The sequence below is a fragment of the Stylophora pistillata genome, chromosome 8 (assembly GCF_964205215.1).
Source record: "Stylophora pistillata chromosome 8, jaStyPist1.2, whole genome shotgun sequence".
In the NCBI taxonomy this organism is placed as follows: Eukaryota; Metazoa; Cnidaria; class Anthozoa; order Scleractinia; family Pocilloporidae; genus Stylophora; species Stylophora pistillata.
The window spans coordinates 18,965,113-18,988,649 of record NC_142526.1 but is presented as its reverse complement, the minus strand read 5'-3'; the positions used below and the strand labels follow the sequence as shown (position 1 = coordinate 18,988,649).

Genomic DNA, 23,537 nt, shown 5'->3' with positions numbered 1-23,537 from the left:
GCCTCGCTGTAATTGCCTGAATTAAATGCTAAATAAAATGAATTAATAAAATAAACAAAGAAAACGAAAGAGAAAATAAGGATGAATTAACCACAAGCCTGTAAATGATTGCATCATATATTGTAGCTTCCAGAAGGTAATTTGAATAATTGGATAAAAACATTCGTGTAAACCTAAAGAAAACAGAACATTCTTAAAACAATAACATACATGTTTTCCTCTACTATAACGTCTTTCCTTCAACTTGACTTGATTGATCGTCTCCTTAGATTAAACACTTACAGCAGGGGTGTAATTTCATCCCCCTTGATACCTCAACACCTGCCAACATCAAAATAAATCATCCACGACCTGTTTAAACGTGTTTTGCTGACTGTGTGGCAACGTATTTCCTTGGGATAAGATCAGTTCACTTCCATAATTTGAGCACGCCATCCCTGCCAGCCGATATAATATAGTTCTGGGGTAATTTAGTGACTGCGATGTCGTTGATACATTCACGATGCCCCATGGGGGGGTGGTCAGGTCCTCGTCGAGGCAGATCCTCGTGTATGCCACCCTGCCGTGGCTTGCAGTAAACTTCCTGGAGTACATCAGTACCGTCTATCAGACGGGACCTGGAAAATAAATAGACAGAGAGATGACGCGTGTACCAAAGGCAAGAGGTTTACTGAAGTACAGTTAATCAAAGGATAATTCAAGGCGGCTTAAAAAAATTTTAAACGTTATTTTTCAATTCGCCATTTAAAAATAAATCTAAATAAGGGACCCTTTTCGAGAGCCTTGTCTTGTCCGTTCTACTCTACGGATGTAAGAATTGGAAAATGATTAAAGGAAAGGAAGAGAAGCTTGACACGTTCCAGATCAAGTGTCTAAGGAGGATTTTCAAGAAGATTCGATGGCAACATGTCTCCAATAAGACAGTTCTCGAGATGGCAGAAGCAGGAAAGATCAGCGAGGAGGTGAGGAGACGGATATGGAACTGGACTGGGCACATAATAAGGAAGGAGAGGAATGACGACTGTGCTGTGGCCCTTGGTTGGACATCAGAGGGAAGAAGGAAAAGAGGCCGACCGAAAACAACATGGCGGCGAATGGTGGAAAAGGAGAGAAACGGCGCAGGCTGGAAAACATGGAGTGCCGGGAACATTTTTAAACTTATCGAGCATTTTCCTCCTCACCATTTTCAAGGAAAAGAGGAACTGGTGTGATAACCTCGATCCAACAAACAATTAGCTTTTAAAAATAATGAAACTGTCGTTAAGTGTCCTTGCTTTCAGCTTCAAATTATTCTGTTAAGATACAATTGATGGTAGTAGACTTGGTAAGGTATTCCTTACTTGTATTGTAACACCACATTATTCAAGTTATCAGTGGCCGCCCCTGCCACCATCTGAGAACTTTCAGGATATACCAGGTCCCACAGCCGAATCCGCCGGTCTGAGCCTGCGGTCAGGATGTACGGACTGATATCCTTTCTGCTTGTACAGAGCGCATGCACTGCGTGAGGAGAAACCTAGAACCCAGACGACAATAGCGATTATTGAGAGAAATCTTTGCCCGTGTGTAGCAAATCAAAAGCACCATAACTCTCATAAGAAATACTAATTCATTTACTACTTATTAAGTGCCTGGCACACACATGCAAAAGAAAGGAAGAAATCTTGGCTTTGGAAATGAAGGTTTCTAAGGTAATGTTGTAAAAAATGATATTGAATTTCGAGATTACTTATAGATGTTGACCAGAGTAAATACAACATAGGTTCGTGAAGCGTGTAATCTTCAGTATTTGACCCTTTCACGTCCAACGGCAATAGACGCTCCAACCAAGACATATCAGTTAGACGACATTCAAAGCCTTAAACATAGTTACAAACCTGTGTTTGCGAAAGGGGAGGGGTGTGACTAGCCCACAGCGCTTGTCTCCATGCTCCAGTTTCCAGGTCCCACACGGTCACTTCATTGTTTCCTTGCACGGCTGACACGACCCAGGACTGCTCGGTCGGGTGTGTGGCGAGCCGACGAACACGGGCGCCTGGGGAACAACAAAAAAAGCATTACAAGGGCACAATAACTTCAATAAGCGTCCCAGCTGCTAACTGAATATCCCTTACAATAGCTGGCTACTTAGTAAGGTATGGCAGACAGACAAACATCTATTACATTTCCAAGAAATGTGGGAAAGTCTTATTTATTCTCTCTCACTGTCTCTCTGCATCTTGGAGCGCTAATGGGCACCGGAAAAATGTTACCGTAAAATGACAAAGTAATTTTGAGGAAGGGCGTGCGTTTTGGCTAACAATACCATCGTGTAAATATTGACTAGCTCTACAATTCAATTCAACATTGAAACGGGTCAACAACGGGTTGATATCTATCCCTGCAGTAAAAGTAATCAGCTGAAGCAGAAAAAAAGTACCTCTTGGATGAGAAAGATTCGTGATTGGCAGCTGAAACCGCAGATCCCAGCAGACTAGCATACCAGCACTGGTCCCCACAGTCAGCCAACTGTGACAAGGGTCTACCACAAAGGACGTGATCACACCTGATAAACAAACGTACGGCAGCCAATCACAACCAAGAATCGAGAAGTTTGTTTACTTCAAGTGCTACGTCATACTGTAGATAAAACATAAAAATCTACGGGACCTATCGCTGTAGGAATATCAAAAGATTGGATTCAATTTTTATCAGCCACATTCATGAAAACAGTATCTTCTGTAGCTTGACTCTTCTTAAAGTTCAAAATTAAGTACCTTGAAAGGAACTAAAACATTCTAATAGTCATTCTATGCCCTTCCCAACTTTATACTCTCCCTTATTTCCAACCAAAAGAAATCCTTTCACTTGTTGAATTTCCAAGAATTCCACACAATTTTAGACTGTCATAGGAAGTACTACTGGCGGTAAATTTTTACAGGTTACCGCCAGAAAAGGAGAACACTTGCCAACTGGGAAAAACATCTCAGATATTTCTACCGAATAGCAGTAGACTACAGGCGGTGACTAACCCAAACCTCAACCCTTTCGCACCCTAAATTCAGGATACATGACGCAACCAAAGCCATCGAGTTGGGGCTTTTCACAGGAAACACTCGTCTCTCACGTGCATCACTCCACTCAGGTGAATAAATGGGTACTAGCTGGCTGTCTGACTTAATGTTGAAGAGAGGGGTTGGTTTCTAAAAGGCTAAGGTGCTGCGTCGGTGGGGGTAACAAGGTAATTCGGTAATATCAACTAAGTTGAAATTGTAAATTGGCCACCATAAAGAGTTAAAAAGCTGACGTTTCGAGCGTTAGCCCTTCGTCAGAGCGAATGGCGAAGGGCTAGCGCTCGAAAGGTCAGCTTTTTAACTCTACGGTGGCCAATTTACAATTTCAACTTGGTTGATATTACCAAATTTATGTTGAAGAGTTCAGGGTGTGGTTAATAGCGTTGCTGGCATTTTCAGTCAAGGCAACATTTGTATATACCTTGGGGACAGTGTTTGAGAATACCGACCTTGGATAAAATGATTTATTTAGACATGTACATTGAAATAACCATTCTAACATTGACATTACCATGAGATGGATTATTTTCTAGTTTCCAGGCCAGTTTAGACGATCGAAGATCCCAACCACAGATAAGACCATGAGATGTGGCATACGTTAACACAGACTGGGAACCTAAAAAGTAAGTACAGGTAAAAAACTGAAGCTTGGGACAAAGGTAGGGAATATTAGAAGCATTGCAAAATTACAGACAATCTCGAGAATTTCTCACGAGAGGTCGAAGATACCACTTACAGGGTTTACATTTGACAAGTGCACTTCGTACTGTTGGGATACGTAATGGAAAAAAACCTACAGTATGAACAAATCTTCCCTCTATCATTCCTCCCACAGTCTATAATAAACTAACTCACTATCTCACCATCTATAATAAACTAAGTGCCCAGCAACGAAAATCTGTGCATGCGTCACCTGTTTCAAATTGAGTCAATTCTACCACTGTCCCCTCTTCTTTAGGGTCCACTCTTTTTTCAAGTCTGGAGTTGGGTTGCTGACTACCCTGTTCGATTCTGTTTTTACAAAACAAAATATCAACAAAACTTTAGGTACTAAAGAGATCGAGAAATAACGAAGAACAGAGGGGTGTCATGAGGGTAACAAGGCGGATATTGACCCTATAAACCCCAAAATGTAAGAACATACGTAAATGTATACAGAATAAAGAAGATGGTAAGTTTCCAGCTCGATAAAGAAATACAGAAAGATGTTTTTCGTCTGGTCACGAGCGTGAAAAAAAAAAAAAGGAAAGAAAAAAATTCAGAGTCCCCGTGAGGATTCGAACCTCAGGCCTTCGGATTCCGCGCTCTGATACCACTGAGCCAGAGACTCTATGGTGAGCAAGACCCATTACGAAGTTCATATGTGACACGCGTCCTGCATACTGCTTGGATCGACAATGTCGAAAGCGTCATGTTTTTTGTAGAGAATAAGAAAGATGGTATGTATATATACATAAACTTTGTTTAGTCTCGAATTCACAGAACATCTTTAACACCTTTTAACATCTTTGAGCTAACTAAATTACCAACTAATTTTAATAACAAGTTAATTCTAATCACCTAAACAACCAACTTGCTAAATTAACTCACAACAATTAATACTGCAATACAAGATTAAAATTCCACTCATTTGTTCCCGTCAAAATTATAAGTAAATATCAGTCGACAAAGAAGAAGAAGTTCTCCCTTCCAACTGTTGTACTTCCCTTTGCGAATAGGTTGCAAGAATTTACTGTTTCATCATGTTATAATTCTCTAGCTGATAAGTTTGGCTTTTCTCAGTTCTCTACCTGTATAATGTTTCCATTGAAAACACGTGCGGAGCCGTGCGAGTCACGTGTTCAATGGATTTGTTCAGTAGATAAGGGTTTCAAACTGATCTACACGCTTTTCATAGTGACGTTTTTCTTTGTCCTACCTGAAGACATCGATGGTTCCCTCATCAGAAGCACAAGCAATGGAAATGGATCCTTGACAAAAAGTCAACGCTTTCATTTTCCAACCTACAACACCCGCAACGGATACAATTAAATTTACCCGCCTAGACACTAAATCCCATGAATGGTCGACAAAGATGGTCCAATTCCCTAAATGTTCCAACAACGGTTCCCTTCGACCTTAAAAATCACCTTCTGGCAACTATTTACAAGGGCATAAGAAAAGTCTTTTCCTCTCGGTTTATAAAGCATAAGGAATTACTGTCATTTCATCTCCCTCTCTCTTGCGAGAATTTTTGACAGCTGAAGTTTTTGTTGTAGGTGTGTTTCTGAACGTAGAGTCGTTCTGTGAGTGTAACCTGATGCATTTTGCTATTTTTGCCATTTGATTCAGACTCATACTGACGGGTCATTCGGGCGCCGCTAAACCTTTTAACAAAGCGTGGTACAGGGAGACACGCTACCTTGTCTGGTGTATGTCTGCCTGGACTTGTTAATGAGACTTCTGCCGTCAAGTTTTTGCAGATCCCACAATTTAACTGATCCATCATCAGATGCAGTAGCAAAGTGCGTAAAGTCTGAACTCACTTGAAGTCTAAACAGCAAGATAAAAAAGACACGTGTATTTTACTACTTCTCAATCAATTTTCAATTGATTGTCGTATGCAATCCGGGATCAGTTTTGCTTTACTCCGCCGTGATTGGTCAACAAAGCTCACGCCATCATCCCAACCAATCGGATGAAAGCCTGACCCCGACGCATGGCTTAGCCTCCATTGATTTGGGTTATCATTGGCTCCGATGGATAAGGCTTGTTCGCTTTGGTAGCAAAATGCTTGGTCGTGAGTCACGTTCCTAATCTTTTTATGGATGGAAAGCGATTGGGACATGTTCAAAACTTCACATTAACGCCTTTTGATGACTACCTGATATAATTTTTACATAGTTGATAGATTTGAGTGATTAGGAAACCCCACAGATTTTTGTTATAGGTAATATTAACTGCCTTTTTAACCTGAGCCTGCATAACGTTCAACACCACTCCATTTATTTTCTCAGGACTGACTGACCAATAGGAACTTCACATTAATTTATTCTGAGACAATGACGTGTAAAAATAGAAACAAAAGATTGTAGACGATCAGGGAAGTATCCAACCTAAATTACACCATGGTTTTTTTTTTTATCTTTGTCTAATCCAGCTTTTCCTAGCTAGTCACCTCGACTAACTACGTTTGCCGGGTTTTACCTGTTAATAGCTGCTTTATGCTCGTGTAGATGAGCCACTAACAGTCCTTTAGGAACCCATCTGTTGACAGAACATAAACCCATAAATACCTGTACATCCTCTGTTTTACATATCAAAACTTACTAATACTACAAAAAAACGATTCGTTTTTCCACTAACTCGAGAATACAACTTTTCAACCAGTAAAATAAACTTCTCGAGGTTGCTAACGGCTCGTGTCGGGCTTTCGGTTGTCCTTTGCAACGAGTTGCAAAAATTGAATAAACACAACATGCAAGTGCCACCATCTTGATCATTCAGAAGCAGAATCACACCAAAAGCGTTGTCCCGCCTAAAGCACTTGCACCAGGCATGCGCATTATCTTTGGTCAGCTTTTTTTCATCAATCAATCAGACGTAAGCTAAAGCCAATGGCGTTTTCCCGCCCTCTGCGCTTAGCAAAGAGCGTATGTACTAGTTTCGCGTTTTGATTGCTTCATGGAGTTTTGTCATAACTCACCTCACTCAATACACCTACAGCTTAAAAATAAGACTCTTATTGTTAGCAGGACAGCATTACGTCAACTTACCGAGATTGAACAGGCTTACTACCTTCAGCTAGCACTCTTCCGAGCAGAGCTTTCTCCTTCATGTCTGAAATTAAATGAAAAACAAAGTGTTAAAGTTTATGGACGATAGAAAGTCACTTTTCCTTATGGTGTAGTACACTTACGACCCAAGATATCACAATAACCAATCAAGAAAAAAAGTAAAATATGTCAGAGCTAATAGAAACTCAAAGTAAAAGCAATAAACTGCCTAAAGTAAAGGAGAACGCAAGTGAGAAAGTCACGGTTGGTGTTAGTTTTACAGATTAGTGCGCTTTCTCAATCAATCATATTTAGTGTAGCAAGCTAAAGCAATGTAATCCTGTATTTGTTTCCATTCAAGCGTATCTTCTACCGCATGGGTTTGTACAATTTTTCACAGGCCGCAATGTACGTAGGGGTTAACATTTTTAAGTCAAAGTAAAATAAATGAGGTAGGGAGTCCTCGTCACGAGCAAAGTGCACTCAATCCGGTGCTAATCTCAGTTCCACACAAAGGAGAGACAAAGGGGCATTGCTACTCCCACCTAGATGGGATACAGGTCCACTACAGGCTACCCTTCCTCTTCCTGACAATATGCTAGTACCTATTTATACTTCAGGGTGTTAAGAGCCACTGTGAGATTTTGTGTCTTGTTCTTGAAGACAACACTACCCCTCAGCAAGGGTTCAAACTTGGTTTCTCCCATCCGGATTCCAGCGTACTTTCCATGACATCGCCGCCTAGCCTGCGCGTCTTTAACAAAACTGAAAACTTATCTCCTAAAATTCCATTCCCTTCGTCGTTTAATTCCAAACTTATTTCAGTACAGCGTGATGTAGCTGGTATTCTCGACACTTACCTGCAGCATTCTGGTCTCTTTTGTGGTACACCAGTTTCTTTAGTTCCAGCTTACACAATGCATATCTCGCTTGCAATGGACTCTGGGACACAAATTCTTGCGAGACTGGTAAAGATTGTCTCTTTAACTGGGTACTAGACTCTGGGCGTGGCATCGTAGCAGGCACGGTCACAGGCGGGCTGAGAGTCACTTGTTCTTTGTTGCTGTCCTGAAATAATGTTAATTTACGGTTAAACGCAGTCAGTCCAGAGGACTCAAGAAATGCAAATTTACAACGTTCTTTAAGGGATGGGACAACTTGTCGGAAGGAAGCCTTAACAAAAGATGGTGGAGACAAGTGACAGCGACGTTTCTCTTCGTGTGGCAAGGAAGTCGTTTTGTCTCTGCCACAGAATTTGGTCCCCGAGACCAGCCGCAGAAATTCAAACTGATTTCAATTCAATTAAAGCGCCGCTTGCTACTTTAAAATGAGTTGCCCCAACGTTTTTTGGATGCAGTTCTACCCACAAGACGATTTGTCACAGAGGTTTCTCGCGTCGAATTACCACTTCACGTGTCTTGACTATGATTAATTTGAGCGTATTTCGATTGGATGTCGCAAAATAAAACGCTGGGAATGACAACAGACAGTCACAATAAAGTGAAATGTCACAAGGAGTGAATAATCACTGAAAGTAAAAACAGGTAAACTGCTAGAAGCGCAGAAAATCGCGAATGACTTAATCGGGGTTGGGGTTTTAATACTTCATCGGCCTGTTTGAGACAGTGGCAGGTATTTCTTAAACAAACCACAAAGAGGAAAAAACCACTACTACCCCGATTCACTATCGACACTAAACTGTAAATTGCTCTGAACCATTTCCAACTTACCCCTGCAGGCGGAAGAGAGAAAGTTTTTCCCAATGGAGACTTTGGTCGATGTGTATTAATTGGCATGGACTCTCTCCTCGCCATAACCAACGCCACAGCAGCGCTCTCTGCTCCTCCAAACATGTGGTGCCATTCAGGGTTCTGCCAACAACGACTAATACTTAACTTCTTCATATAAAACAAGGATTAACCCTTTCACTCCCAGAAGTGATTGGCACGCAACTTCTCCCAATAATACACATACATTATCCAGCAAACAGGTAATGAGAATACTTAAACTTCTCAGATTAAAGCTGTTGATCTAACACCAAATTCTCGAAACTAATTACAAGGAAATGTGTAGCAGCACAGTGGCGGATGGTGGGGGGGGGGGGCTGATTGCTGTGGAGCGGGGATTTGCCTGGCATAAAGGTGCTATTCTTCCTGTTGACTCATGGCACATAGTGGAAGCCCCTGGATACCACGGGCACCCCACCAGCTCCCTGTTCTGTATTAAGTGACCTCGAGCAGGCCACAGCCCAAGTGGTCCTTACAACAATCTCTCCAGCTGGAGGGCATTGTAGGGTCATGCCTTGGCCAAGATATAGCACCTAAAAGAGAACACAGAGGAAGGTCTAAATGACTCAAACTCACCATCGAAGGCTGTTCAGAAGCTGAAGTCTTTTTGTTCTTAGCATTTCCTTTCTTGTTTGCTGTGTTCATGTCGTTTTTCCCCTCGATGGATTTAACAAGTTCCGCGTGCCGTCTTGTGACAGCCTTTCCCCCATTAAGGGTCTTGAGGTTTATGTCTCCCTTCATCACTTCTTCACTGCTATCTGGCTGTTCCATGGCACTAAAGGAAACACTTTAATAAATTTTACGTAACACGTCAAAGATAATCCATGATTACCTTGCCACGCTGTGATTGGTCAAGAAAACTCGCACTACCCTCTCAGCCAATCAGATGCAAAAGTAAAATCAACCGCGACCAGTTCACTCCCCGTTTCCCGCGCTTTTCACTTTGAGTTCTGATTGGTTAATGTTGATGTCAAATTTTGTTCTGATTGGACATTTTATTACTTTGGTCTGAGACAATTGAGAAATTAACCTATCAAAATAAGGAAAGATAAACATTTTTTATGCGCGTGGGGCTAAGGAAAATATCATTTCTGAATTCTCCGTGAGATTTCGATTCGGATGTAGAATTCTTGGTCACCTTGGACATACACGACGTTCGTATGCGACCAAAATGCCACATGTTTAGAAGAAATCGATTCATTATCAAACGCAGTCGTGTGAAGAACAAAGAAAACAGTTAGAGATTATAAACTTTTAACAGAAATCAAAACCGGAGGTCCAGTTACGGGGTTTCAGAAAACTTTTTCCGTAAGCGGCTGCAAATGGCGTAATAGGCGGCTGTACCTAGAAGAGGGGCCGCAAGGCGAAAGCCCAAAGATGAAAGTCTGCTCGCAGTCTAAATATAAGGTGGTCTAAGAGGTCTACGGTGGCGTAAGAGGTCTAAGGTCTAAGAGGTCTACGGTGGCGTAAGAGGTCTAAGGTCTAAGAGGTCTACGGTGGCGTAAGAGGTCTAAGGTCTAAGAGGTCTACGGTGGCGTAAGAGGTCTAAGGTCTAAGAGGTCTACGGTGCCGTAAGAGGTCTAAGGTCTAAGAGGTCTACGGCGGCGTAAGAGGTCTAAGGTCTAAGAGGTCTATGGTGGTATAAGAGGTCTAAGGTGGTATAAGAGGTCTAATAGGCGATGGTAGACCACCAGTAACTGGCTTTCATTAACTCGATGTGAAAAAGGAGACTGTTTACGGTAAAACACAATACAAACAGTAGGTAGCAATTCAAACCACAGAAATTCAATTTGAAGTCAAACACAAATCAACCTCCTGGTCATGGGACACGTGCAAAGTGAAGGACGGAATTACCTTGTTTTAGCTCTGTGAAGCTTGAGAATCACTTCTCTGAGGAAAAGTAATTTGTCTTCGTCCTCCTCTGTGATACCCTGTGAGTGCAGTTTGCGGAATATGGGTACCAGAGCCTCAACCGTTTCTGGGTAATTTGGTCTCTGACCCACACGGCACAGATTACGGACCAACTGTCTGTCCTGTAAACTACGAAGAAAAAAAAAACAGTGTACAGTAAGTAAATCAAAAGAATTTGGCCACCAACTCCAAGGCACGGCGTGGTCCATAAAAAAGTGCAGTCCCTCAGCGGACAACCGACAAAATCGGTCTCCCACCCAAGAGCTTTTTCACATTGAAATAACACGCGTTTGTTTTCCATGACCGTTCCATGACACTTAACAAGTTCTCATGATGCGAACAAACCTTGTTCAAAGTAACGGTCACACTTCTGTTTAGTTTCTCTCCCATAAAAAATGATGAGTAACTGGCGTTGAATAATTCTATATTAGTGACATACTACTAAACACGACACATATCGGTACCTGTCAAATAGACTGGCGACATGAGGTGAACGGATGATAAAATCATATACACCTCTGTTTATGGGTTCCTTTAACAAGCTCACCAAAATCACCTAAAGACAAACAGAACATCTTAACATTGGTCATATTCGTATGATGCACGATCCTCGCAGTAGAGAGGATCATACATATCAAATATATGAACTTCATATATTCATTGTAATTGGTCATATTTTCGCTATTGCACAAATAGCGCTCTCTACTGCGAGGATCGTGCATCATACGTATTGTTCATATTATCGTTCATGCTAATACGTTTTGACTCAAATAGATGGGTACAGTCACTGTGATATTGTTTATCCCTTTGCATCCTAATATCAGTATGTATATTCTCCATACTGTCCCCAATGCATTTCCTAAGCTGCTGACAAGGAGACTTTGTTTGACAATCAAGAGCTTCTTCAGTTAGTGATCATCTCCTTTGTTCTCGTGAGTAAATGTGTGATTTAAGGTTAGAATAGAAAGGAGAAATTAGATGCTATGGGTCAAGGGACTATTTATTACGTAAATAACATGACGTGCCTCCCCAAAAGCTACTAACAGAGCATATCACCATCACCCACTTACGACACAGTTGACCCTAAAACTTCAATTGTTATTTGTAGATTGACAAGCAACTTCCACAGTATCCAGAAAGCGAGTAATGAGAATACACACACTCATCAGCCCAGAGAGGGCTATCTTGATAAAGCAATTATTCCCTTAACTAGTTTACAATTGAATGTATAGCTGTTAGAAGAGAGAATTATTGATCTGATCTACGAGGCGTAACTGGAGCAAAGCGTATGACTGTGCTATTCAAAATTAACTCCGCTCCTTCTTAAATTGCGATGGGTCAAGAAATCAAAGACTCGTGAAGAAAAAAATGCCTCTCAAGACAGAAATAAACGTAACTAAATGATCATATTACTTGATATTTTTACCGGTACAAAAAGTAGACGAGATTCATTTAGGTAAAATTTGGTTGAAACTTTATTTCCGAATGCCCTTTTGGTATGAAGACTTCTTGAAATCAAGAAAAAGTGAAGGTCTTACCAAATTCGTAAAAATTAGCACAAATGAAGTTTACAACTGATACGTGACTAGTTGAACATGTACAAAATTACTGCACCTCTTGGTCGACTTGAACAATAGGCTGTTTGAGAAAGGGCTGGAGGAGAGGTAAAAGAGTGCAGTGAACATCAGCTATGTTGAGAGTACGAGCCACTGCAGCCACAAATCCTACTGCTCCGTAACGAACCCACATGTTCTGTTGAGGAAAAAGAGGGCATCACCCCAATGTCTTATATCTTTAATTCTGGAAAGAGCACATTTCGAATGAGTGTTGTAAATCCAAAACCAAAGTAATCGAGACGGCCAATCAAAACATAGCAAAATATCGCGTGCAGCGAATGAGAACCAGGAGGAAAAACAAGTGACCGATATCAGTCAAGCACGGAAAAGCGCAAGAGACCAAATCGCAGATGGTTTTAATTTCAGCGCATCTGATTGGTTACCAAAGATAGGGTGGCACGAGATTTCCGGATCAATTACAGAGTGGAGCCCATGGAAACTTACACCCATGTAGTTCCGGATTGCTTTCGACACTAACTTGGAAATTGTGTGAGTATATTTAAGCAACTGTGTTATTTGCACTCACGGGATGGCAAAGGAAGGGGACAATCTCTGATACAAGTTCTTGTAACGTCGGTTTTTGAAGCAATCCTAGTTCGGCCAGACAAGTCAGTGCATTCAAAGCTTTACACATCACGAATTCTTCAGTATCACTCAAGCCCTGCAGGAACAAGAAGAACAATATCAACTTAAACAGGAGAAGTTATGTATGAGGTAATAATAGTATTCTAAATGGTAAGTAGAATATAAACAAACAAATAAATAGAATGGGTTGTCAGGGCTGGCAATAAGTTTTGAAGCAGCCATTACATCGGAGAAATCACCCGTAGCAATGCAAAACGTGGCCAAGTGTAACGTGTCAGCAATCGACGTCTTCACCCGTACCGCCTCCCGGTTAGCTCAATGGATAGAGCGCTGGACTGATGTGCGGGAGGTCGAAGGTTTGAGCCCCGGCCGGACCAACACTCAAGGTCGTAAAATAATTGAGAAGAATATGCTGCCTTTCTATAACATCAAGAAATGGTTTAGATATTCTAGTTTTCTCGGATAGGGACGAATAAATGGAGGTCCTGTCCTCCCCTGGGGTGGGATGGGTGGGTTGTTGTCTTGCGTTTCATACATGAGCCTCTGGCTCGGGCAATATGAGTAACCATGCCCCACGTAAAGACATTAAAAACTTTGATTACTATTACTAACGAGTGAGCTCAGCCGTAACAGCTGTTTGCCCTCATTGTTAGCTCTCATAGTTTGTATTTATTTAATCGAAGAAAAAAACAAACAAAGAAAGAAGAAATCAATTCCAAACCTGCTCTAGTAGTGGTCTGAGCATCACAAGACTCTGCCATCCAACATAGGCAGCGACACCAACGATACTATCAAAGAAGGCTCCTCTCAATTGCCAATCCTGCTTGTCATTGAGGAAAGTGATCATATGCGACAACAAAACATCGTTTGCCTTCTGTCGACCAAAGAAAACACACAGCTGGGTGATGCCATTTTCCAGCAGTGTTTGTTTAACAATGTTTTCAGGATCACTGAGCAGTGTAACAACTTTTCTTTGGATGAGCTCGTGCAGCGCTTGTAATTCGGTGTCGTAGCTACCCTGAAGTTACATACAAAGAGACAAATTAACAACATCAATCTGATTTAAAGAATAACAGCTTACAAAACATAACTCCATGAATAACACCTCTCTATTACTCAGAAAGATTTTTGTAGCGTCGGGTCATTTTCTTCTTGAAAGGGATGGGAAATTTTGCTCCTTGATTTTCACTGCAAAATTTTGCAAGAACTCGCCTCTTCGAATTTTTCCAACACTACCACGTGAGGATTCGTTGCTTTTCACGTTTAATACCTGGGAATTTCGCTCTAACTCAGCGACAAAGTCTCCTCAAAATTTCTAGCAACGAACACATTTGGAAGCCCATTGAATTCAGCGAAGTTTCATCAACACAACGATAACAGTAATAAAATTCATAGAAATTCATTTGCATTACTTTTTCGCCGAACTTCATTGAACAACACCAATTCTGGGAACTAATTTAGCAGTGATACACGACAACTAACCTGGTACTGTATAGGCGCGTCGTTATCTTCGTCGTTCTCCTGATTGGCAAAATCTAACTGGGCCATTTCCAAAAACTTCAAAGCCGTCTCGGCTAGGGAGGCAATATTCTCAGCGTAGGCTATTCTTACTATAACCTCTTGGTCCTGAGTCAGCCAAGACAGACTGGGCAGGATGTATTCTGGAAAGATGTTTGCGTCGCTGCGAGGCATACTGCGGACAAGTTGTAAACACTGAGTTAAGATCTTCAGTGCTTGGGCCCTGACTTGCGGCAGAGGGTCGTTGACCAGGAAAAGAATGTAGGGAAGAAGACGCTCAAGAATTATGTCGTCGCTGACATGATGGGCAATTTTCAGGAGAAGCTCTAGGACTGTCAGCTTGGACACACAGTACTGTAAAGAAAACAATTTAGTGTGGACAAATTATGTTTGCATACATCATGTGCATGCAACTTTTCCATACAGACAGCTTACATAGAGCAACGATTGCAATTTCAAGTTGTTGATCTTTAAGTTGACTCTCTGTTCATCGAAAGACTTTTAGCTAGGTTACTAATGGTCTCGCTATTGGCATGCTCCAGAGGGAGCTTACCGAAAGGCTAACTACTATTATATATTATTTGCCGCTATTTACCTTACAGCTTCTGATGCAAGAAGTTAGGAGTGAGACAATGATAACAAGACAGCCTAAAAACAAAACAAAACACAGACTTAAGACAATGTTTTCAATGTGGAAGCTACAGGTAACAATGGGAATTTAGGGAGAGTAAAAGAAAGAATGGTCCTGTGTTGATGTAGGGTGTAGGACAAACGAAACGAAACAAAAAAAGGATACAAAAAACAAACACGAAACCATTCTAAAGACAAACATACACTTGTACCTTCTTTCACAGATGTGTCTTCTTCGCTTGCATCAGTTTTTACCAGTAGTTCTTGAAGGATCTGCCCAATATCGCGTTTTATTCTACAAAACAAAACTTAAAGGTCACCAATAAGAATTATTTTCTAAATTAAACAAAATTTAATAACAAAGGTCTATTTGCCTCAAGAAAATGGGGATGAGGGTGCGTATAACTGAAGTCATAGCTACAGGCAGACTTAAAGGAAACAGAATAATTGTACCTGCCAATCTTCTCATCCGCTGTAAGCACTGGCAACATAGAAAATTTGCTCATGTAGTTCTTGAGAAATGTGTAAAACTGTTCAGGAAATATTACCCCTGGTAAGAGACAAAAGGACCATGAAAGAAGACACAATTTACATGTGTTTTAAATCACAAAAAGATAATGAAAGCTGTGAAGTTAATGAACAGAATGAAAATTGTCTTGGCTACAAAAAATTGTTAGCATGTTCTGTTAATTTACGTATGGCCTCTGTGAAACTAAAGTATTTAAACTTGTAAAATTAAGTGACACCAAGTCAAGTGGTGCAAACTTTACGATAATCATCATATATGTTTCCAACAAAATCACACCCCTCATTTGAAAACCAACACATTTCAGATACAGTAGACAGTGTATGTATCAGATGACATCATACTGGTCAATAACAGAATGATACCTACTGAGCTCCATAAAGATGGTGGAACCTGATCAAATTTGTTACGTTTAGGATAATGTAAAGACCTACACTCCTTTTTTAATCTCTTATCCCGCAACAATGCACTCTTATGACCACGGTATATAAATAAGAATCATTGGAATTTTTGATTGCGTGAAAGTGAAAGTCATCAACGGTTAAGAAACAAAGTTGCACGTAGTTGATTTGCATAGAATTACTCATTGATAGTCAAAGTTGGATACCTTTTCAACCAAAAAAACTTGCATTCTTTTTGGAGAAATCAAGACATCTTTCTTAACATCCCAAATTCTGTTTTGTACTTACCTCTGTATTTTTTCATGAACTCTGCAGCAGACAATCTACTCTTTGCGTCCTTGCTGATCATTTGTCCCACTAATTCCTACAACATTAACAGTGTATGATGAAAATGTTTTCAGAGTGGAAAACAATGTGAATGCATATTCTACAATGACTGATTAGAAATTCACACACCATCAGGGAGTGACCCACAAACTTGCACATTTAGCTGCCACAGAGCTTATCTTGGTGTCTGTCACATGAACATAAAGCAACTGGGAAAAATTACTATTCACCCTGACTGGCATTACTAAAAGTAAAGTAAAGTCAGCAATTGAGCCAAGTGGCCCATTCAGTCAGAGCTTATGATGTTTTCAGTTGCATGAAGCAACCAGGTGTATTGCTACTACATGTAGTTGGGATGCTAGTTCATGCAGGTCCCTCCCCCGCTATTCTGATAGGTGGCTGGTACTCAATTAGACTCCTGGGTGGGGAGACAGTGCGAGGATCAAGTCTACCCTGAGAACACAGCACAATAATCTAGCCAGGCCTGGAACCCAGATCTATCCATAGTTTGTCCTCAGCACTAACTGTTAGGCATAGGTTTTGTTGACAGTTTGCTGATATTCATCTACACCTCTGGGTGGAAATAGGAATGTGAGAGTCACGTGTCTAGCTTAAAAGAAACCACACATCAAAATGGCCCAGGCTACAACTTGTATTTTTCAATTTTGAATTTTAATAGCTAACCATCACTTCAATTTTACTGACAGGTGGACATGCTCTACCTAACCTAGATTTGGACAGGGTCCTCCAGAGGAAATAGAAACCTCTTTCCAAATATGCTGAAATAGAAATAGAAATAGAAAAAAAAAAACAAAAAACAAAAACAAAACAACATCACTCACCCTGATGTTAGCATCTTCAATATTTGACAACGTTGCTGTAGGATCATAAACTCCATTACGATAGGAAAGAAGTTCTGAAAGGTCAAATAACCTATTACCCTCATTAAACAGTTCAGCTATAACACACCTGCAAAAAGGAGAGGGAGACAAGAGAGACAGAGAGAGATGGTGAGTTTTATAACCATAAAAGCAATGGACTAAGTTGAAGTTGAACCTGAAACTTCATATCTTGCCAGTCTATTTAACTAACTCTCTTAAACATAAAGGGCTGGTTATTTAAACAAAGTTAAGCTGTTGTTTAAAAAACCATGTTCTAAACTATCTTAAATTTTGCTGAATCTTTTATCTGAACATTTCTTTTTGTGAACAGTGTCATGAGGGCTGAAAGCTACATTTACATGTATTTAAAAAATAAAACTGCAGTTTGGGTTTAATAAGACCTCATGTATATAACTAGCCCAAAGTCTTAAACATCTAGCAATATCTTAATGTTAAAACCACATAATATTCCTTCCAAACCTCCTTGAACCCTGATATCACCCTGCTATAATAATTATATATCCCAGTTAAGAACTTCATTGGTTGAGGTATAATTTCTTTTATCCTCATGACCTTCAAACTTTTTATAGGGGTTACAGTTTAGAGAAATTAGATCCAAGGGATGACTTGTACATTTTTTCTTGTATTTTTCCTCACCCAGCAGAAAATATGTCCATCTCTGGTGTCAGTGTTCCTTGCTGGTGCAGAACAAAATCCATGTCTGGCAGACTGGGATCACCATTGGATTGATTATCACCATTTCCTGCTGTCACAGAACCTCTGGTCACTAATTGATCTGCTTGCCTTGAGTCCAAAAATCTCTCAGGTGCGATGTAGCAACTGCGGCGACGGGATGTGTCAAAGAAAAAGTTGAAATCTGCTGGATTATCTTCAGGGAGAAATGCCGGCTTGAAACTTGCAATGTCAGTTAACAGGACCCAGTTCCATCCAGTCACCATTACATTCTCAGTTTTGATGTCACCATGGCAGACCTAAAGCACAAAGTTGACATTTTGTAACAAGTAATGCAGTTTTTGAGTCCAGAAATGGACATTTCAAACAGCAATTTTCAAAATCAAGGTTAAGACAATCTTGGTGACAAGCTAGGGGAAAACAACTTGAGAGAAGTCATTGTGAAAAATTTGCTTGTGAGATGGAAAGAACTCTTTGGAAAGTCTTAGTTTTGTAATTTTGCTCCCACTCCCAAAAAGAACTAGTCAGAGCTTGTATAATGATGCTAAAAGGTATTGTTGCAGAATATTTGTCTCGCATGCAAAACAGGAAACCTGCCGCATCCCACATAATTATTTTATGAGGACCCTGTTTCACAAGGGAGGCAGGAGGTAGTAGCCACAAAAATTTTGCTTAGACTGTCGTGTATGCTCTATTTTCTAACTGACTGAGCACCATGGCAATAGCCACAAAACTTTATGGATTGCATACATTTAACTGTCACTACAGGTTTGCATGTACACTGTAAGTGTCAAGTTACATGTAGCAGGGGATAAGTTTCTAAAGAAACTGTGGCGCTGTATTGGTGGGGGTAACAAGGTAATTTGGTTTTATCAACTGAGCTGTTAATGTTAATTGGCCACCGTAAAGGGTATAAAAGCTGACATTTCGAGTGTTAGCCCATTTGCACTGATGAAAGGCTAAAGCTCAAAACCTCAGCTTTTAAACCCTTTACAGCAGCCAATTTACATTATCACCTCAGTTAATAAAACCAAATTACATGTAGCAGGGACTGGTGGCCAAAATACCTTGACAGAGTGACACTGATCCAGAGCACATAACAACTGGAACACAATCCATTTCTTCTCAATAACATCAAGGAAAGGTCGAGTGCTACATGTACAAATAAATAATTTTCACAATTTTCCAATAATCATCTTTTAATAATTTTGGATAGTGTAAGGTTTGATATTGATCAGAATTCCACAGAGGCACTAATAAAAAGATGGAGGTTCTGAAGCCCTAGCTGAAGCTTATGAGCTATATCCAAATAATTCCAAATGTCAAATAGATATACTTGGGTTAATCATAATTAGTCTCTTTTCCCATTTAGTTGCACCATCTCTAATTACGCTGAATCAATTATAAGTACACACACAAAGAAAGTGTATTCTACATGCACGTCTTCCATATTCCATATCACAGGGTTACTACATGTACAATCTAAAAGACCACTGTGTGTAAACAGTGGTAGATTTGTCCTTCATAATCAGATACATTGTACGAATAGAGCAGCAATGTTGCCTTTCGATTAAAATATAAATTGCCACCCTGTTATCCAAGTTTCAGTGGCAAGAAGTGACAAGGAGTAAAGCCAACTACTTCCTTAGCTACAGCCCAACAATACTTTCATTCTATCTATACAACAAAGAAGCACAGAGTTGATGCTAATCCAGGATCTCCCAATCAAACATTGAGAAACACTTGCCTTATTCTATCATACAAGTTGTCCTTGATAAACTGGCGCATTAGCAAACTAGCTTTGTCTGTTAGAATGGAGTGGTGAAATGGCAGAACATTTGGTGCTGTAGCAAGTCTGTTCTTGATGTCTGTCAGCTGATCTTGGTATGTCTTCAAAGGAAGAGAGGGATCTTGGATTGCAAATACCTTCACGACGCATAGTCCTTCCCTAAAAGAAGTGATCTACATAATTATGCAGCTCTTGGCAAACAAAAGATACAATATTGTCAAACCTCTATCAAGCTGACCACCCTTAAGTGATAACCTATTGTATTCTTACACAGTCAATTTTGAAATAATTAATTTTAAAGTTACTTCCCACATTGACATCACTTAATAAGGTTACCTCCACTTAGGGGACACATTGTCCCTTCTAAATTTCTAGTGATTGCTATTTCTACTAAACAGTTTTCTTATTGAACTAGTTAATATTATGAAAAACGATGGATAAATGATTGTTAATGATGAGAAACATGGTTGTTTTTAAGGCATCTGTTTGTTGAAGGCAACCTTCAACTACATCTGTTATTTTTTAAACACTAAAGATATAAATTGTGGGATACATTTTGCCCTCTTGTTAAATTTTGCCAAATTACACACAGACTCCATTTCTTCCACTATAAGACTAGTGAACAATTGAGCTCTAGTAAGCAGCTATCCAGTCACTCCTCACTCCCTAAGGGTGACTGCCTCAAACCCATCACCTCTTCAAGATCCAATTAGTACTTCTCCTTTCTGGCTTCCATACAAGTCATTTCCTTGTAAATAAGACTTAAGACTTTGATGTTATGTCAAGACAAGATCTACCGCCTGATATACCTCTCTGCTTCCATTTTGAAATTGCACGGAGAAATTACAATTGCCTCCGAGAGTTAAAAAGTCAACTTAACTTAAGTTTAACTGTGTAAGGTCAACTCTTTTAAAGATGTGAATCCCACATAACAGCATGTTGTTTATCTCAGTGGTAGGTCCATCTCACAGAAAATTTTGTTAGAAAAAACAACCAATCATCAATCAATAACTTTATCTAAGAGTCTGGCATCAAGCAGCCTTCTAAGAGCAGACACCTAAATATCATTGAAGACTACAACCTTACAGATTGATGTATAATCAATTTGAAGACACTCGTCACCTTTGGTTAATTTTTTTTTTATTTAAAGAAAAAGTTTTTTAAATTCATTGTGTCAGGAAAGACTTTGAATAGTTACATGCGAGGCTCCAAAAGAAAACAAAAACTTGAATAAACAAATGTAACATTAACAAAAGCTCATGAGCAACACAATTTAGACAGTAAATACCCTGAGAGTATTTCAATACATCGAGTCCTTCAAGCTGCAACAGTTTCTTTACCATGGAGCAGAAAGAAAAATTATGGCAACTAAAATTTGAGAACTACAGGTACATGTATGATGTCAATTTGATGAACTGCATTTGGCAAAGTTCTGTATACAGCAAGCTGTAACTTGCATCTGTATTTCATACCTTTATGGTCTTGAGTTCATAAGGCTCCTCTGGTTTTTTTTTTTTTTTCTTTTTAATTTTGTCTCTATTCTCTTGTGTTTTATGAGTATCTAGCACTGAGATATTGCCTGAACTCCAAAAAAGATTAACTGCCAGCCTTTCTTTTCTAATTTTTGGTGACTAAACTTCACTAAGATTCAAGGTTACAAAATGGAAACTTTGAAAAAAAGGTGAGCTTGGAGCCCTGATAATCCCATAAAGCTGAAATGCCAGCTTTGTTCATAGTAAATTCAGTGAATTAAAATTGACAGAAAGTTCATAAACAAGGCTCAATTCTAAAAATGTGGGCTATAGACATATGAAGAAACAATATAATTTCATAATTCACAGAGGAGATTTAGGAACTAAAATGCAAATCATCAGCCTACACATAATTATGACACTTCAAATATTCTATATTCACAATAAATGTGACTTTTTCTTGTAGGAAAACTTATCACTTAAATGATACTTTTTCAATGCATCAAAGAAGAAAAAAATTCAATTTTTGGGGAAATCAACTTAAAAACATTGAACTCTTGCCATTTCATATCATGAACTGGAATCAACACTCAAAACCACTAAGTAAAGAACTTGACCCTCACTGCAATGTAAATGGGATTTTCAGAAAATTCCCATCAAGGAATTATCAGAAAAGCCAAACCACCTGTGTCCAAAATGTGCATCCCTTTGCATTTGGAAGAGAAATGCTACTCTGAAAATAAATTGCATTTGCTTGTTCCATCGTTTCACAGTTTGGTAATTGAACAATTCATTAAAAAAGTATCCACTTACAATCTGTTAAATATTTAAACAAGGATATTCAAATTAGACCTAATTCGATGCATCTGTTTCATATTTGTTTCACAAGAGAAAGAAATGGAGTAATAAAAAGGAAGAGGTTTGAAAGCCTCAAGGGAAAGATTTTGAAAAATGATAAAGATGTAAATGTGACATTGCTTGAAATTAAATAAATCCAACCATACTAAATTTCTAGTCTAGTGAAATGTGAAGGTTTAAGTATGTCAAAAATCATATGAATTTCAATCATTTGCCTTAATGTAAATAAACATGGGTAAATAAGAAAACTTGCACATGGAGTTTTCTGAAGCCTAGTATTAACAGTTTTGCTCTCTAAAATATTATACACAATTCATTATTTATAACAAGGCTTTCTAAAGGAGCCTTTACATCGGAAGTGCACTTCTACGCTACTGATAAAATTTTTGATACCCGAAAACAATAGAAATCTGATGAATTTGAATTGGATGGAATAATCATACTTGTAATAAAATCAACCCAACTGCAAACAGTTGATAAATAAACAGAGAATAAGCTAGTTCACAAAAACTATTATCAGGAGCGATGGAAAGCAATAAAGCTAAGCATATACTGCGTTACCGGCACGTATGAATCCGAAGATATTTAAATTAATTTTTATCTGAGCTAGTGTGATTAGATTTACTGTGCATTGCAAGGATAACTCACCTGTGCTTCGCTCGGGCAACCTTGAAAAACCTCGTGCTTCCCAAACTGTTCAAGAAAAAGAACACACAAATAAACTATTTCAATCTCTGGTCTTAAAACATTATGACAGTAAATTAAAAAAGTTCTAAAGACCTGCAGGAAAAGAAGTTGCCTTCGCTCTATCTACGGCCTACTGACCCTTAATTGAGCTTTGGGCCGACATCCTCTTGGAGTTTTGTTGTGTCAGGTCTTAACACGCACGCAGTATTGTAACAAATGAATGCTACAACTGGATGATGAAAAGCAATCATTTCGCTAAAAATGGCGCTCTTTGAATCAATTGATCTCTATTGGGAGATTTTGAAATTAAAGAGAAAGTCGCAGTGCGATGATGATCTTAAGTAAAAGTAGCCAGTTACTAGCGTTAATATTTGAGATCTCACCATCCTTACAAGCCGTCTAATAAAAAATCTTGCAGTACCTTCCATCGAATTCAAAGTCTGCTAGATCAGTGAAATAATGTTCGACACTCAGGATCTGCGAAGGCGCAATTCCGGAGAGCTGATTCCCCATCTCTAAGAACGCGACGAAGCTGCAAGTATAATGTACCGTCTACGACAGCACATAACAACCCAGTTAACTATCGTTTTGGGCCAAGCGTAACCACTTGCACCCCTGGAAAGCTGTCAATTCATGCTGCGCTTGAAACTTTAAAAGGCGAGTAGTTTATCGGCTATTTTCTTGCTCAAAAACAACAAGTTATTAAGGAGAATAGAAACCGTACAAGATAATCTTAGTAACCTCGCTTTCTGCGCTATAATACATCCGCTGACTAGTAAACTGTTAAGGTGTGGACGCATGTTCACACAGTTCACGAGTAGAGGCGAAAGACCGGGAAGAGGCCAAGAAGAAAAAAATCAAAAACGGTGAAATATCAACTTCCCAACAAAATTTACCGAGCAGATTTTAGCCAAACGGGTTTTTAGAATTCGACTGAAAAGAAACTGTGTTTTTTTTAAATCAGGTTGTGGAACTTCATTCAAAATAATCGACACCAGTCTCATGTTTTCAGGTTCACCTGCACCACGGGTGATCACAATATTATTCA

At 39.5% G+C, this 23,537-nt stretch overlaps 1 protein-coding gene across 2 annotated transcripts; it reads right to left on the bottom strand.

Annotated features, from left to right (window-relative positions):
• Nucleotides 1–99: 99 nt before the first annotated feature.
• On the bottom strand, nt 100–23,230 carry LOC111329190 (phosphoinositide 3-kinase regulatory subunit 4). 2 transcript variants are annotated; one of them, XM_022933806.2, is made up of 29 exons: nt 22,911–23,230; nt 22,451–22,495; nt 19,431–19,631; nt 18,751–18,835; nt 17,648–17,982; nt 16,952–17,078; nt 16,071–16,146; nt 15,309–15,405; nt 15,068–15,150; nt 14,821–14,873; nt 14,190–14,579; nt 13,429–13,725; nt 12,649–12,783; nt 12,121–12,258; nt 10,971–11,062; nt 10,450–10,635; nt 9,172–9,382; nt 8,539–8,679; nt 7,669–7,876; nt 6,809–6,872; nt 6,240–6,299; nt 5,455–5,585; nt 4,972–5,056; nt 3,967–4,064; nt 3,565–3,669; nt 2,420–2,545; nt 1,878–2,035; nt 1,341–1,516; nt 100–617 (listed from the first exon to the last, which is right to left on the bottom strand). In XM_022933806.2, the coding sequence occupies exons 1-29, from the start codon at nt 23,000–23,002 to the stop codon at nt 410–412; spliced, it is 4,203 nt and encodes a 1,400-aa protein (XP_022789541.2). In that variant the 5' UTR covers nt 23,003–23,230; the 3' UTR covers nt 100–409. The 2 variants fall into 2 exon arrangements, with proteins under 2 accessions (XP_022789541.2, XP_022789542.2); XM_022933807.2 differs by having other exon boundaries at nt 9,172–9,370.
• Nucleotides 23,231–23,537: the final 307 nt, after the last annotated feature.

Bases quoted from the DNA above. Each gene is read 5' to 3' on its own strand.
- LOC111329190 (XM_022933806.2), bottom strand. From the start codon at position 23,002: ATGGGGAATCAGCTCTCCGGAATTGCGCCTTCGCAGATCCTGAGTGTC. The intron at 15,151-15,308 runs GTACAATTATTC...TTTGTTTTGTAG, and splicing joins GCGGATGAGAAGATTGGCAG to AATAAAACGCGATATTGGGC. The intron at 10,636-10,970 runs GTACCGATATGT...TTTTCTTCGTAG, and splicing joins GTCGCCAGTCTATTTGACAG to TTTACAGGACAGACAGTTGG.